Source organism: Monodelphis domestica, chromosome 1 (genome assembly GCF_027887165.1).
Source record: "Monodelphis domestica isolate mMonDom1 chromosome 1, mMonDom1.pri, whole genome shotgun sequence".
Classification (NCBI taxonomy): domain Eukaryota; kingdom Metazoa; phylum Chordata; class Mammalia; order Didelphimorphia; family Didelphidae; genus Monodelphis; species Monodelphis domestica.
This window is the reverse complement of record NC_077227.1, coordinates 616,922,255-616,940,044: the sequence shown is the minus strand read 5'-3', so window position 1 is coordinate 616,940,044 and position 17,790 is coordinate 616,922,255. Positions and strand designations below refer to the sequence as shown.

Genomic DNA, 17,790 nt, shown 5'->3' with positions numbered 1-17,790 from the left:
ATATAATGGCTTCTGTTCTCCATTTTATTTTACAAATAAAGACAGATTTATGTATGTTTACCCTCAGATACTTGGTAAATTCATTTAAAACATGCTTCCATTTGAGTAACAAACAAAAAAGGTATTCCATTTGTGTTTAGAGGATTAGAATCTACATTTAAACTCTCCTTCTGATGCCTCATCACAAAGTAGGGCTGACTCTGAGGTCTTCAAATTTTTTCTAGTGGAATTCAAGCTTAATACCATCAAATTAATACATGCATGCATGTATGTCTATACATCCATATATGTGATCCAAGGGCCAGAGAGCTTTGGCACTCGGTTACCATAGAGGAATACTATTTCTTATCCTTTGCTCCTCACAAGAACAGTTCTACTAAGACCAAGAAAGACTGGAATGGAAAGAGCCCTATATCAATAAAATTCTGAGTCCCTCATTTATTAGAGTATTTAAGGCAATGTTGGGTTAGGCACCTCAAAAATATAGGCCAAATGGTATGAAATAGTCAACAAAGGAAAATCTTTCTAGTTATAAGGCAATCTTGGGTTTGCCATTAGAGACAGTTTCTCTTCAGGAGTTTACTAGCATGCAGAGCACAAAATCACAGATGTCTTCAAGCTTTCCTGTTTTACTTTGTGGATGATAATTTACCCCATGGTGGAGGTAGTGGGAGGAAACCCTTTTAAACTGATGGCCCACTGGAAAGCTTTTTTGGCATCAGCAAACATTTCCCTGACAGTTGCTTAAATTACATTGATAATGTCATTTCTCATCTAATGTTTAAAGCCTAGGACAGGGTGCTAGAGTTGGCATGGAGAGAAAGGGGTGCTGTACTGAGCGAAACCAAGTGGAAATTCACCTGTCTATTGCTCTTTGCATTGTTTCTCTTTCATAAATAAATCCAAAGAACTCAAGCATTGCTGTCTCCTAAGAAGCTCCTCTATAGCTCAGGAGCCATTGAAAGGAGGTGAGAGCTGAGTCTGCTAGGTAAGGATCTATTTGAGACCACTACTGCTCTTAAGAGAGAGCAATATAATGAAAAGGGCATTAGGCTGAGAGGCAGGAGACCTATATTTAAATCTCAGACCCTTATTATACTTAGCATGATTACTGTAGGCAAATCTCCAAGCTCCAATTTATTCATCTGTAAAATGTAGATAATATTTGTAATGACTACAAGTTATTGCATAGTTGGTGTTATCACTACTGCTGATCGAAAATAGGGGAATCAGTAAAGAAAGGCAGCTTTAGAAAGTGGCCAGCCAGTTATAAAAATGATGTCTGGTATTGGATTCAGGTTACTGAGTCATGACTTAAAACATAGAAATGGTAGGCTCTTGGGAAGAAAAGGACTGTACATAGTAAGGACTGGGAAAAACATATTTGCTTGCCATCATGTGAGCCTGAATGAGAGAACTTTAAACTGAAAGGAATGGAAAGAATAAATTGTCCCTGAAGATCTGGCAAGTCTGGTACCACAGAGTAAATGGTACAGCAGAAGACCAGTAATTCATGAAAGATTATTGCCAAGAAAACTAACACTTAAATCCCTGGTCTCCCTCAGCTATCTACATACAAATGCAAAAAGAAAAAGCAATAAACAGGAAAATCTAGAGATTCTGATGATATCACTGAGACTTTATGGGCTAGAATTTATGCTGGAAATTTGACTCACAGAGAATATAATTTACCCACAAGTAATATATGAAAATAGACTAAAGTCTCATTGAATGAAAAGACTATCTCTGTGAAGAAATCCAGAAACCATCCCATACATACACAGATGGACCTAGGCATAGCCTAATTTCTCAACAACAAAAGCAATATGTTATTTTTCTCTCATTTTTATGTTTGCATTTTAAATAAGGTTTAGTGGTTAATTTTTTTTAAATAAGCTTAGTTAGGTTTAGTTTCTTTAATTTATTTGAGGAATAAAATGTCTTTCTTGGATGAATATCAATAAGTAAATATTTATTAAATCAAGTAAAGAATCAAATTCCTTAGGTACAGATCCTAATGAAAAAGGAACCTGTGGAAAGAAATTATATTTGTTTGATAATTAGTAAAGGAAGAAGCAGAAACAATATCACTGGAGGGATAGGCTATGGACCACCTCACCAGAAGTGTCAAACTGGTGGGCATGTAGCTGGAAAACTCCCTAAGTACTACACCAACCATATTAAAATGTAATTGGTGAATGTTTGACAATTAAAATGAAAAACAACAACAAAATACAAATATGTCAATTGGTGATTTTCTAGGTCAATATTCACAGATATCTGTTTTTTAATTTGACACACACCCCCCAACCTGGACCAGAAGCTCTTAACCTTTTTGATCCCTGATCCAATTGTCAATCTGATGATGCCTATGCACTCTTCCTCTCATTCCTGTGGATTTGTTCTCCTGGCCTTTAGAAAACTCACAACATAAGGTGCTCCATCCTTTTGCCTAGAACAGGAAAGAAAAAAGAAAAGACCAAGACCAAGACCCATTTTGGGAGGCTATATAACCTCAATGGGAAGGAGACTCCTTAGAGTATTGATTTCTCAGCAGAAGCCATGAACAAAGAATTCAACCAGGAACAGAGAGGCCAAAATCCTGAGGAAAGAGAGTGATAGTAGAAATCCCATTGTGGCCTTTTACATGCCTTTTAAAGGCATTCTCCTTTTACAGAAGAGAAAATCAGATGGACAGAGAGACAAATGAACAAATAGAAAAACAGAAATAGTAGACAGACAGAGAGACGCCAATCACTACCTGCCATTATTCAGGTCCTATTGAAGCTTGTGATCTCTTAAGGAATTTTTACTTTAGTCCTTCACCTTAATCCAGCTAATTGAAAAATAAACTAAGGCAACTGGGTGACTGGGGAAATAAAGTATTGAACTTGGAATCAGAAAAAAACCTGAATTCAAATCCTGCCTCAAACACTTATTAGCTATGTGATTTTTGGATAATTCAGGCACCCTCTCTCAATTTCAATTTATTCATCTATAAAATGGGGATATAATCATACCTACTTGTTATTGTACTAGTTAAAGGAGTTAATATCTAAATAGTGCTTATAAAGGTTAAAGTCCTATATAAATATTATCTATTATTACTATTAGTCAGACCTTTCCACCACCATTCCCTCTTTCTCCTCTGGGAGAATGAAGATTTAAGGATGGCACTGATGATACAAACCAGGTTGACAGGACAGCAATGACCCTTTATAAAAATAGGGATTAGGAAAAGAGATGAGTTAACTGTAAACATAATAGGTCATATTGATAACAACAAAATTCATATAATCATACCAACATATTCAGAAAAGTTCTTGACAAGATACAGTACTCATTTCTATTTAAAAAAAAACACTAAAACATGGGAGTAAATAGAATTTTCTTAATGTGATAAGTAAAATCTATTTAAAATCTACAGCTGGTATTATATGTAATAAGAATAAACTTGAGCCCTAAAACCAGAGGTAAAGCAAGGATGTCCATTATCACTAGTATTTGATATAGGGGCTAGAAATTTTGCAAAAATCAATAATTATTACCTCAATTTCTTAGCAACAAAATGAGAAAAAGAAAATAAGGGAATAAATTTGGATAAAGGGAAAGCCAAATTAGAGAGAGAAGAGATGATCAAAGGAGTGATGTCCAAGAGGATAAATAAAGGAAAGATGAGAGACATATAGAGAAGGATTAGCCTTGGCAAGAAGAAGGAGTAAGAGAGAATAGGATAGTATGTCTAAGCAATTTGAAATTAAAGTAGAGACATCCAATGTCTTCTATATTCTTGGTAATATATAAAGCAAGACTTCTGGTGATCAGGAGTACAGTGGGAATGGAGTAGTTAGATTGTGGAAGGAAAAGAAGTTATAAAACAAAAACTGTGTAGATCGAGATAGAGAATCAATCAAAAGAGAATAAAAGGATTCTTGTGCAGCAGTGAGAGCCCAACTGAGATTAAATGGCATAAATCTATGGTGAACTCAGTAAGCATAGTAGAGTTTGTGTACCTTCTTCTGTCAGTTTTTATCAACATACAAGTAGGTGCTGGAATTTGGCAGTGCAAGGGCAGGGATGAATCCCTTATATAAGAGATGTCAAGACAAGATGAGAATCAAGGGCACAGGATAGTGTAAAGTGAAACTGGCTGATAAATAGGAGATTGAAGAAAGACAAATTTGGGTTTGAAATAAGGAAAAATAATTGCTAACAATTAGATGTCCTTTTCCTTTGTATTAACCTCAATCAGTCACATGTAATTTGGAAGGCTTATATACTTTGGTGCATCCATTGTCTTAATGATGTGGCTACTACTTTCAACAATACAGATTACAACCAATCTAAACCTTCTCATTTTGTGTGTAACCCCCCTTTAAGTATTCCATAGAAGGACATAACTATCCAGTTTGCTGGAAGTCTTCCTCTAGGTAGTTTTTAAATGATGGAAAAAGATATCCACCACCATAGAAGGGACAGAGTCTAAATGCAGATCGAAACATGCCATTCTTCACTTCATTTCCTCCATGAATTTTTCTCCAGTGTAAGCAATATATGTCTTGCTTTACAACATGATAAACAGGGAAATATATAGAAGATGATAATATATGTACAGCCAATATCATATTGCCTGCCTTCTTGGCATTGCTCTGTTACATATTAGATTATATACTAATAAAAATGGTAACTCAGAAAAAAATGTGGAAAACATTACTAGTCTTCTCTTGTCCAGAGGTTATGCCTCGATCTCCCTACATGACTAGCCCATCTCACTATTTGATACCTGTCCATGTTTTATTCTGAAGATAGCCATGTGACTAAGAATATCCTACACTCTGCATCAAAGACTTATTCAAGTAAATCTATTCACAAGTGAATTTCTTTTTAGCAAATGCCATTTTCCCAAAGCCTTACATTATAAAATCAGATATTCATTCCCACATCAAAATGATTTAACAACAGACTTGAGAACTCATATTTATGAGTGCTTTGTAGCTTGCAGAGCATTCTTCATGACGTTTTATAGATAAGAAAATTGAATGAATGAACGTTTATTATAAACTGTTTTGTGGGACAGTTAGGCAGCTCAATGGATAGAGAACCAGGCATAGAGATGGGTTCCTAAATTCAAATCTGTCCTCAGACACTTCTTAGTTATATGACACTGGGCAAGTCATTTAATCCTGACTTTTACTCCTCTTCTGTCTTAGAACCAATACAGATTCTAATTGAATATTGATTCTAAAACAGAAGGTAAGGTTTTGTTTTGTTTTGTTTTTTTACAAAAAAAAAGCTGTAATAGTACTCAGAAAGCATTTCTTGTCATCCCATCTCATTAATTGATAATTTCACATTTTCTTTACTATTTATAGTAAGTCCTTTTTAGTACTATATGTTCCTGACTTGAGAACTTCCCCATTCTGTCCATTCCCTCCAGCCTCAGGATGCCTTTACTCCCCTTTAGCTCTCAAAGATTCTTTCCTCTCTTTTCCCTTTTCTCAAGGTATTTACAATGTCTAATACAGACTATTTCACAGGTTGCTATTGGATAATACTCTCTAATGCATAGTATACTGCAAACTTAAATGTCAAATGAGTTAGTCTTCTACTATAACTATAAAACCTAAATATAGGATATTAAGTGTACTGAGAACATGAGATGTATACAGCATGTGGTGCCTCACCAGACTTATCCTTATTCCTATTTCTATAATATAAGGAGAAATTACCCAACAAGTGATAATCGCTTACAGTAATTTCCAAATATTCTACCCCATGAAGTATATATGTTCCATATTTTCAGAGTTGCTAGTGGATTAAGTCTAGTGATTATTTAAGCTGCTCTCTAGTCCTAACCCATCTTCTTAAGTCCAGATGTGTTATCTCTTTATCTCCCTCTAGGAAATCACCTGTATGTCCCACCAGTACCATAAACTCAATATGGGTACAAGCAGATTTGTTATCTTTCCTCCTAAATGTGTTCCTGCTTCTGACTTCACTGTTTCTGTCTATACTCCCATCTATTTCCTATGTTTAAAACTTTAGGGTTATCTTCTCCTATCCAATTAATTACCAAAGTCTATTAATTCCATCTGTGCAGCATGCCTTACATCTGTATCCTCTCTCTCATGTCTCTGGTTCCCTAGTAGAGCCGTTTCCAATCACAAGGGAAGTTTTGTAGTGCCAGGGCATTGGATTTTAAGTCTCAGGGCCTGGGGTCAAATCTCAGCTCTATTACTCATTTGCAGTGCAGTGAACAAGGCATTTTGTGACTCTGAAGGTCAATCTCCTCATCTCTAAAATGAGGAGGAGAAACTAAATGATTTTCCTTCCATCTCTAACTTCCGTTGAGACTACCTCTGAAAATGGTCATCTTTCCCTGGAACTTTACCTCTCTAAATGTGAGTGTACATATGCTGATACCCCAGTGGGAAGGAGTCTTTAAGATATAATTGATGTTCCACTGCAAAAAACTATTAGAAAAGGTCACATTTCTCACAATTGCAAACAGATCCTTGCAATGAGAAAGTCAAACATAGTATATAACTGCAGTTACAGGAAATGGATGAAAAAAGATTTTGAAGCTGCTCAGGTAGAGAAATATCATGATGGAAATTAACTAAAGGTTGTTCTATTTGCAGTCCTAAATAAGATTTTTTTAAAGCTCTATATAGAAATGAAAAAGCAATTTGTTTGTAGTCTTTCTCCAAACTTTACTTCCATGACATTGGGTTTTTCCAGCTTTTAGGCTTGCCTAAGGCAAACTAGCTTTTTTGTTTGCTTGTTTAGATTTTTTTAAGTTAAAAATGTTCAATCAAAAAAACCCTTAATTTTAGTTACAGTCTTTTGTGTTATGCCATGTTTCCCTGCTTCCTTGGTATTCTTTTTTCAACTTGAAAATTTGCAAATCGGTATTGATACTAATCTTCCAGATTAAGGAGAATTTATGAGGGGAAATCACTGAAGAGATTCAGTTAAACCCTCTACCCCCCATAATACTCTTTTCCTCATTTTCCTGCACAAAGTAGAGAAGAGGCATAATGTTGCCCAATATCAAAGGTGTTTAAGCTTAAGAGGTTAAGGGCAGCAAAAGAATAGCTAAATAACTATTGGAATTCTTCATTAACTGGCAATTTTGTCTTCCACTTTCTCCTCCCCACCTCCAACCCCCAAACTCTGGCACATCAGAAGGAGCTTTGCAAGAAGGGAAGCCATCAGCAGAGCAAGTTGGTGCTGGAGATGCCTGCCTTGTGGAAAACACTGCAAGCCATGATGGTATGGTTCTGAGCTCTTTGAAGTCTCATAAAATACAAATCTGGCCTATTTTCCCAATGTGTGTTTTAGGAATCAAGGAACTACTATCTGTTCAATGAACCAACATGCTCTGCAATAGCAAGTCAAATTTCAGAAGCCATTTACTTCTAGACTTTTCATCAAAATGCAGCTTTTTAAAGTAGCTGCTAGTAAAAAGCTAGTTCATCCATGCCGCTTAATACTGAGTGTGTAGGAGCAATTTTCAGGACCGAATAGGATGGAAACTACATGATTGACTTTGAGTAAATACCCTTCCCCTTTCTTTGTAATATGGAACTCAGGGCAGAGTCCTCATTGTCCGGTCCTGGTTATGATACTGGACCCTCATAAGACAGAACTTATAATCCATATAACTAACATCTATTTGGTACCTTTATTTTGTGTTAGGAATTGTGCTAAGCTCTTTACAAATGTTATCTCATTTGATCCTCCTACCCAACGAGAGAGGTAGATGGCAACTCTGGGAGGAAGGTGCTCTGTCCAAACACAGGAAGAATAATAGGAGACCTTTTGACAAGCACTTAACATTTTTAACAGAATTTCTCAATATTTACATACAAAGGATATCAACGTAGAAACAGAGATATGTTTTATAAGCTTCTGACCCATTTCTAAACTTCAAACATTTTCATATCTCTACCATGGAGTTCCTAAATGTCCTTGAATGAAGGTCCGTCCTTTACTTTTGAAATATTGTCCTTTGAACATCCATGGTCTAATAAATATTCGAATCTATTCCTTAATGAGATCTAGAAGAAAAGCCAGAAAAGAAGTATGGCGGGATGATGTTATGTTTACCTGTTTATAGGTCCTGTTATTTGGTTTCTTGTTTGCAAAGGTAGAGAGGACCAGGAAACCTACAGGAGAGACAGAGGGAGTTCATAATGAAAGTAATCATGAGAAGACTGCAGGCAAAAGAGGGAAATGACCTTTCTAAATGGTAGCTCAAACAGGATTTCCCACTGGAAGAAAAGGTCATCATTGATTCTCATCAGAAAGACCTGCCATTCCATTGATGCTATTCTCTGCCCCTTTTCTTAGGTTGGGGTTATGACAATTAGGGCCTGGGCACCCCGAGAGTATTTAAAAAACAACTTTATTATTGCAGCATTCTTCCATAGAGTTGAAACTGAGATTCCTCAGCACATTTTTTGGGACTAAGCCTGAGGGAAAAAAGCAAATAGCATTCTGGAGTCAAGGGGAAGGATCCAATGTAATAATCCTCCCCCTTTCGAAATTGCCCCCACCTCTTTTCTGCAGTACTGATTTCAAGTGCATCTGCTGCTATTTTTCCTTGATGGAGTGTTCATTTTGGAGGGGATAATTTTTTTTAAGAGATTACAGGTTGTTGGTTCCTAATATAGGCTTTGATGTTTGAAAAATATCAATCTAATTAAACTGGCTGACACTTAGAGACTTCCAGAGTGTCTAAGGCTTTCTGACAATGGTGCTGATTATGCATTCTATTTTTATGCAAATGAGCCTGCAAAATAATACACACAATAGAGTAAAAACACGTGTTTTATGGCGACCACATGATCTGGATTAGCTTTTTTTTAAATTATCTATTCCAGTGTGCATCCACTGTAGCCACACTGCTGGCATTTTCAGAGTGCCTGTTCTGAATTATGAGCACCAAAAAAGGGAAAAGCTAACAGGCCCACTGACATTGCATTGCATTGCATTGACTCCTTAGAAGCTACAAGCTTCCTAGCACATCAGCACTGTAATTTTTCTAATTTCTTCCTTGTTTTTTATTCATTTATTTGGATTTCTGAATGTTTCCACTGCTGAGAAGAAATGTACTCAAACTGCTAACACCAGGAGTTCAAAGTTATCACTAAATTTTAAATGTCATTTGGGGTTTGGGGAGTCCTACATCATCCTATAGGACTGATCTCCAATCCTCATCTGAAAAGCATAACTCTTGACATTGCAAGGCCAAACTGACATCCTAGACAGTAAATTCAACTGCAAAAGGGAGCCAATTCCACTTCTCCCAGGGACAGTCAAGAAAAAGTACTCCTTCCAAGAAAAACAGGAGACTCCACATTAAAGCAAAATCTTTCCATTTAATTTCATGTAAGTCCCATCTTGACTGATTTGAATGCATCTGACATCTTAACAATCTGAAGATTGTTTCTCTAACTCACCGCTGCATTTTAATGACAGCTGAAACTGGAAATAATATGAGACTACCAAACAAGCATAAAGCTTGTGCAGACACCACACACCTGCTTGCCCTCTTACCAAGGAGTCCTTTGTCAATTTGGTCCCCACATTCTATCAATAGGCCATTCCAGTGTGTCTCATTGAGACTTACTTCAGCATGTACTATGAATCTACAAACTACAGTAAACGTGACCCAGGATTCTCAGATTTAAGATTCATTTCATTATTTAACTTGTGAAAAGCATGGACCCAAATGCAAAGGGTCAGTATTATATAGGTACATATTATAGGAAACCTGCTGCTATCCAAACCATTGTTAATGGCATTGATGGGACTCTAAAAAGATGCGCCATCATCAAAAGCATAAGAAATGGAGAACAAAATAGTTCTTAGGTTCAGACTGTTTGCTTCCCACTTGAGAGGGGTCCAGTACAAAAGTCTAACTTATTGTCTTTGTTCTGCTTTCAGTTGAAATGAATAGCCAGGTTGAAAGTATAACTGCTGACCCAACAGAGAGTCAACAAGAAGATTAACTCAAACAGGTAAGATTCTGTTTCCTCTTTTGAGTCTGATTGGTATCTTAGTAGGTATCTGCAAGGATTGTTGTTAAATGGCATGGGTCTTTGCTTCTTTTTTAACCCTCTCTGCAGTAGTGGTCATGGGGAGGGTCAAGGATTTTATTAGCCTTCTATTCTCGCCACTCTATAGTGAGAATCATAAACTATGCCTTATATATTGGGAATCATGTTAGAGTCAAATTTTTGAATGATTTGAGTAAGACGTTCCAATACAGTTTTAGAGTACTTTACTTTTTTTTAACCTTGACACAAAAAAAACTTTTTCCCCACTTGCTCATCTCCTACGGTATGTGTGAAGTATGATGAAATCATGTCTCACAAGGATTTTGCCTTTCTTAGAAGCAAAGGATTCTAGAAATGCAGGCAGTTATATTTAATAATAAATGATAATTATAAATAAATTATGTTTAATAAGTATATATCATTAATAAAATGTGTTAATATATTTAATTTGGTAATTGATAAAGATATATAAATTATTAATAAAATATATAAATATAAAATAGCATTGGTTAATAATTATTAATAAATAATATTCAAACAAGAAATTAATCTGCATTTATAACATGCTTTAGAGTTTATAGTGGTCTTATTCTACAACAACCAACACTACTCAGGTATTTGTTCCCAGATAGAAAAACTAAGGATCAAGGCAGGTAGAATGATAATGCCCATGATTAGGATATCTACTTGTTGTATCAGCTGTTTACTGAATTATTTTTAAAGAAATTTGAAATCATATATAGTATAATAAGTATTTATGAAATTCCTGTTAAGTGTCAAGCCTTAAGCACAAAGGATAGAAATATGAAAAAGATAGGCAGTCCCTGTCCTCAATGAGCTTACAACATTTCTTTCCTTGCATTTATTTACTTAGGGTAGTGATGTGTTGAGGAAAAAAAACTGACTTGGGAGTTAAATGAAGAGTTCTAGTCCAGGTTCCATAGCTAGCCCCATTCTTTAAATAGTTTAGAGTTTAATTGATTTATTAATTAATTATTTTACCCTTACCTTTTGTCTTAGAATTCATATTATGTATTGGTTCTAAGGCAGAAGAGTGGCAAGGGCTAGGCAATCTAGGTTGACTTGCCCAGGGTTGCACAGCTGGGAAGTGTCTGAGGCTAGATTTGAACCCAGAAAATCTCCCATCTCTAGGCCTGGTTCTCAATCCACTGAGATACCCAGCTGCCCTCTAGAGTTTAATTTAGGTGAGTTAGAGACTCATTTTGAGACACTTCATTTAAATGAATCACTTCCTTTCTCAGTAGTTGTTTCAACTATGAAATAAGGGCCTTGGATCAGATGATCACAGAGGTCTCTGTTAACTCAGACATTCTAAACCTGTAAGGACAAACTGAAAAGAACCAAAAGGAGGACTGTGTAAGTTCTGCTTTTTGGTGACTTCTTTATGTTTTAGCCTGATAAGTAATAGCCTTAAAAACATAGGAGGATCATAATTTGCACAAAAATGGAAGAATAACTAGATTTGTAATTGTAAATGGTCCAATTTCTAGACTAAAAACTTAGCAATGGAAAAATCCATTATGCACCTGAATTGTAAATCACATCACTGCTTCTCTCCATTCAGTGCTCCAAAATCATGGTCATTGAATTCTCTTACCCATGATGTATTCCACCCATGAAGCAGGATTAGCAAATTCTGCTAGGAAAATATTCAAGAAGGTACAGCCTTAAGAGAATTAACATTCAAGGCTAAATATTAAAGCATCACTTGATATTATAGAATAGGAGTGTTTTTTTTTAAAATGAAAGAACTCCTCTCTATTCCACTAAACTCAATACATGATTTCCCCTTTCTCCTGGTTAATATTTTAACAGTGCCCTTCCATGTAGCAAAGAAAAAGAAAGAAAACAAAAATAGACATGGAGAGAAATCTCTATTTAAAATGGAAAGGACTAAATCTGAAGTATTAAAATGCTTGTTTTTCAGCATTTCTCCCCTTCATTTTGGCCCTGAATAACTCTAATCTCTGGGTATTCTGTTGAGAGGATAGTGAAATTCTTTTCTACATATAACATCTTCCGCCCTTCCACCAAAGACACAGCTATGCATACCTAGAAGATTACTGTTTTATACTGATGACATAAAAAGTATCAGCCCATTTCCTGACACAAAGAATACAAGGAGAAGTGTACTTCCACTTTACCAACCCCATGGTTCTCGGTTTTCATCGGGGAGATTAAGCCATACACAAAATGATAGCTCAGAAAGTCCACTCCATCTAGGCAAAAGAGACCAGTATATTTCAGGGTAGCTTAAGGCAATCAAAAACTCTGTGGTTTTATATTCAGGTAAAGAGAGAGAAAAAGGCTGAAATAAGGCACTGCATTAGTTTGAAGAAATACCAGGCTGATGGGAACATACCAGTTATTTCTGAGTCACAGAGAAAATAAAAGAAATATATGGCTGTTCACAATAATATCTACATATGGTCTCTGTGGCACTGCATGGTGTGTGGCTCTGTGAATTCAGCAATCATAGATAGCTGCCATAGCTAATGGACCCTCCTCTCCTGAGATTCTAATCAGCCTACATTACAACACAGTCATTTTTTTTATTATTATTTCAGGCATTTTCCTTTGTAGTACATAGCTCAAACTGGCCTTAATCACAAGAAATGCATCTCAAGGTAGAATGAATTTTAGAGCTGAAATGGGTCAAATAATGCTCAGGACATATTTGGAATGGAATAAATAGATTAGTTAGAATGTATTGAGGACTAGAGTTTTCTGAGTTCTGAAGAGAAGTCAGTTTCCTGAATTTTATATGTATAAACTGTTGAAGATTAAAAGGAACCTCAGAGCTAGATGCAAAAAGAGATTATCTCCAAATTAGACACAAAGATATTATGGGCATAGGTGAGGGGTTTAAAGACTTTGAAAATCATCAGAGAAATACCACCAGGACCTCAGAACTACATGGTGTCTTTGCCCATCATTCAGAACCTATTCTAAATGAGTACATAATCAATTTTCTATTGTAAGATTTTGGAGGACATGACATATATAATCCATGAATTGCTTCTGGAGAAGGATTTGCAATGTAGCACATCACCTCCTGGTCTCTTTTCTAGACTGGTATTATCTCATCCAACTGTAGAAATGTTGTCATTATGCCTGCGTGGTTCCTGGAATCTAGAGCATGTGCATGAAACAGGAGGTGTCTAGAGCTGGTTCATGCTAATACATAGACAGATAGGGATCTGGAGTACTACTTAGAGGACAACGTCAGTTAATCATCACACTGAGTACAAACTTACATCAGCCTGGCATTTATTTCTTGGAAGTATTTCTTTGCTGCTTAGAGATACCTCATACCAATGATGGTCTCTTAAATATCCAAAGTCATGTTCCCGTGCTAGTCAAATAAGATGTTATCTGAAGATGTTTAGGGAGCAGTGATGTTCAGAGAACTGTACTAAAAAGATATCCCCATAGGACCCTTCTCTTTATTTTAACATCTTCCTTTGTCTTCCACAGATGAACAAGATGAGGCAAAAGAATGAAATGACATGGCAGCCCTTAGCAATGTATGGCATCTGATGGCATCGGTGAAGTGGAGGCTGAGATGACACCAAGTAGTGTCAATAAGGGCTAGGGGTGGGTGGGGGAGGGAACTTGGGTCCAAAGAGAAGGGGATTCTTTGCTTTGATTCTTCTAGTTGTATTTTGTTCTGTTTATCTTCTTGAAGGGGACTAGGACAATAGAGAAAGATGCTTCCTCGGGTATGGTGGCAGGTGCCCCATAGGTAAACCATTTCTTTTTTTAAAGGCACTGACCCTATATTGATGTCTTTCCTTTGAAAATTTTGTCCCAGGGTCATAATGGGACAGCTTAGACATACACACATATACATACATATGTATATATATACATATATATATATATATATATATATTCTGGTCTCCTGATTTGCTTTCTCCATGACTTTGTAAAGCAGGTTATTCAGTGGTCTCTTTGAAAAAACAGAAGGGAATAAGGTAGCTTTCTGTGTCATAATCTAAAATTTCAGAAAACATAGAGCTAGACGGCAGCATAATCCACAGACAGTATCAAGTAGGGAACAGGTTATTAGGAAGTGGTCAAAACCGACTTACTAAACCTTTGAAAAAAATCTGGATACCTATAAAATAGAAAATGAGATTTTATTGGACACCTCATAGCACCACAGATTAGTTCCATGGCATTCATTTTTAAATGATGAAAAAGCTTTTAGACAAACACAGAGTAAGATGAGCTTAACTAGTAATATCATAAAAGCCCCTTTCCAAGCCCATGTCACCTTCAACCTTAGGTAGATCTAAGATTTTCATTTTATCAGCAAGACAAATTTACAACAGGGCTCCTTTATCCCAACAGATCCTTAGCATTTGCTTATCTCATAGCTTGGGTGTTAGGGCAAGATGGTGCCAATGACTGTAGTTTTTTGTTTTGTTTTTTTTTTCCCTAGTCAGTGGCAACACAGCTTATTTAAGTAAGCACTAATCTAGATGTTGCTAGTATTTTAACCTCTGGATTAAATAAGGACATATGCCAATTAGAAGTCATCCAATGTTGACTGTGGGTCTTACACTTGAAATCCCTCCTGCTTTACTTCCCAAAACAGATGGGTGTATAATTATGCATCCTCATGTAATTGAGTGAGACACTTGCCCCAGATGATTGGGTATAGGGCTCTGTGGGTCAAATGTCACTAGGTATTAAAAAGGAAAAAAAGGACGAGCAAGAATCTCCTTTAAACTGTGCAGTAAATTAAATTAGTATGCCTTTCACAAAAAGAAGATATGCTGTTCCCAAAAGAACACCCAGCACGTTTTCAAGGTTTGAAGGTCTGAAGAACACATCCCCCTCCCTGTTAGAAGCAATTAGAGCTCCTGTTTGCAGTCTCTGCTTCCTGGTTTGTTTTGACATTACATTACTTGACTAGGCCAGGTCTGAAAATAATTTGTTGCTGGGTTCCTCCCAGCCAACCACTGAGCACAGCAGTGAAAAAGGAACAGCAGCTCTGATAGTCTATGAGGCTAGTTCTCTCTGCAGAATGGAGACTGACTAGCATCTGCTAAAGAGGCCGTGGGACCAAGGGATGAAAAAGTCAGAGAAGGAGCTCAGGTATATATATATGTGCTAGTATCTTTTTAACTATAATCCCTCAGAAGTCAATATTGACACCCTTAGCTAACCTTCTCGCCAACAGGCTGTACCTCCACCAGAACTTAATCTTGTTTCCCTCATGTCCCTTTAAGCTCCTTGTGACCAGACCTTTTTACAAGTACTTTGGAATCTATATTTCATTTATATTTTGCCTTAAACAAGCAGATTGTAGTAGATGGATGTCCAAATATAGTCAGTCAGGTTGCATACTTTACTAATCAGCATTCTTTGGACATTTGGTTTAAATTCTACTGAAGCTGGAATTGGTTTTCACCATGCCTCTACAGGAAGCCTTCCTTTTCTCTTTACACAGAAGTATATGAGTGCTTGTGTATCACACACACACACACACACACACACACACACACACACACACAAACACACATATTCTTCCTGGTTTTTTTTTTTTCTTTCAACGCTTCCTGAATTTGTTTTCCCCTCTGGACTTATTTGCTACATTTTAAAAATTAACAGTCTGTATTTCTGCCTAACACCCATAGAGCAATTTCACTATCACATAATTCATCTTCAGCTGAAGCAGCCCATCATCAAAACAACTATTCCCTTGCGAATGACATCATGGAATCCTAGCTTGGCCATTCCCTTGTGTGGTGTCAGTGAATGATCTAGGAATGAGGATATCCTTTTTCAAGCCCCATTAAACATTGCTTCCTTAGAAGCAAGGAGAAAGTGATTTTAAAATAGTCCTAGAAATGATACCACATGAATTCTGATATTTTCTCTATTTTATGCCATCTTTATAACTTAATTGAAAAAGTCACTGTCATTCTTGTGAAGTGCTTGACAAGTGCAATCTGCTGCAAGCAGATTATCCCGTGGCTACCAAATGTTGGTGATATTCGCTTGCAGTAATGAGCTACAACAGAAAACAACATGAGAGAGATGGTATAGAGAACCAGGCTTGAAAGTGGTTCAAGATGAAAGATTCTGAATCTCCCACTTTGGAACCACCAACATGGAAAATAATGACCTTGACTAATACTCCAGGTCTGAGACCTAAGCTATCTTGATTACCCAAGAGAGTCATTTCCTCCATACTTATTTTTAACTTTGGTTCCCTTGCACCTTTGGGTAGTTATTTAAAATCTGGGGTTTTCTGCCTAAGGATACTATAAAAAAGTAAGCAATGAATCGAGAAAACTAAGAGAGTTAGGAAGAATGCCAATCCATTCAATCCGATGAACCCAAATATAAAATTTGTTTGGATTTATTATCTGGTTTGGTTTAGAGATTTTCAAGAGTTGCTGTTTAACTCTATGATTTTATTGTTTTTAAAAAGAATTCATCAAGATACTATACTCTCATTGAAATAGTAAAAATAAAAATTATCAAGTTATTACTGTGATATAATATAACATGGACACAGTGAATTGTCATTTCACTAGAATTGCTGAAATTAATAGAATAGGCTTTGTAAAAGAATAAATACCAAGTCAATTAGTTCTTCCGCACATGAATTCTGTATGTCGATTTCTACCCAGATTTCAATCATACTGTAGCATGGGGGGGCGGGGGGCAGGGAGGGTTGGGGAGGGGAAAGAGAATAAAACCCTACATTAGTGATGTTTGCATACAGAGTATCAAAATAAGCTTTCAACATAATAGTTCCAATTAAAAAAGGTTCTCAATCTAGGAGAAACAATGCATTATTCCTCTAGTTGGTGGCTGCTCAGATGATGGACAAGTCTTCTTTCAGAGTAGCTCACAAAGGAGACATCTGAAGCACTGTCTGTGATATTGGGTCACATATTATTCACTGCAGCTAATTGTAAATCTTTCTATGAAACACTGAAAAGCCTCTTTGTGAATTAATACCGTTCTGCTTGATGCACTTGATTAAAAAAGACATTTCTCTCTATGTGGTGCATGTCGGCTTTGCTTTGAAAAATTACAAAGTTAGCAGAATATGTTTAATATATTTTCTTGGGGACTAGGGTTTTTATCATATGATTCATTAAGGATTTGCCTTACCCTGACATTTGTGATATAAAGGAAAATCTGAAAAAAAATGTAATTTTCTTGATCAAAATATGTTTTTACTTAATGCAAATAAATGTAGTCTGTTGCTTGCAAAACGTCTTCTGATAGCTGGTATAAACTGCTAAATAGAATTAGACGTGCCTCCTTTGTTAATCTAGCATTTAAGTGCTGAATTGCTTCTAAATCTATTAGTTTCTTTCTGTCTGTGCCATACATTGAAAACCTTAAACAACCGATGCCTTCATACTACATTTGTTAATGCAGAATACTAATAAAACTTATTCAAGAGGATAAGATTGACGGATTTGTGTCTTTGTAAGATTGATGAACTATCGTTGAGCAAATTAGCAACCCAGAACACACTGTACACATTTGGTGGCCAGCACACACTACAGATTTTTCCTGTAATTAAATGTCTACCCATTGATCTTATTCCCTTATTACCTCAGTATCAATCTGGGGATTTTTCTTCTATGATGATAAACTATGTGGAAATGAAGGTGCAGAATAGAAATGGGGGCAAATAGGTACCTGCAACTCAGATCCAGGGACA

General features: G+C 36.3%; 1 protein-coding gene across 1 annotated transcript in view; it reads left to right on the top strand.

Moving 5' to 3' along the window:
* MACROD2 (mono-ADP ribosylhydrolase 2) overlaps positions 1-17,537 on the top strand; it is a 2,426,984-nt gene extending 2,409,447 nt beyond the window's left edge. The window contains exons 16-18 of the mRNA XM_007476657.3: positions 7,189-7,275; positions 9,955-10,028; positions 13,566-17,537. Coding sequence (XP_007476719.1) covers positions 7,189-7,275; positions 9,955-10,019 — 152 coding nt within the window. The 3' untranslated portion in view covers positions 10,020-10,028; positions 13,566-17,537. The remainder of the gene's footprint in view (positions 1-7,188; positions 7,276-9,954; positions 10,029-13,565) is intronic.
* Positions 17,538-17,790: the final 253 nt, after the last annotated feature.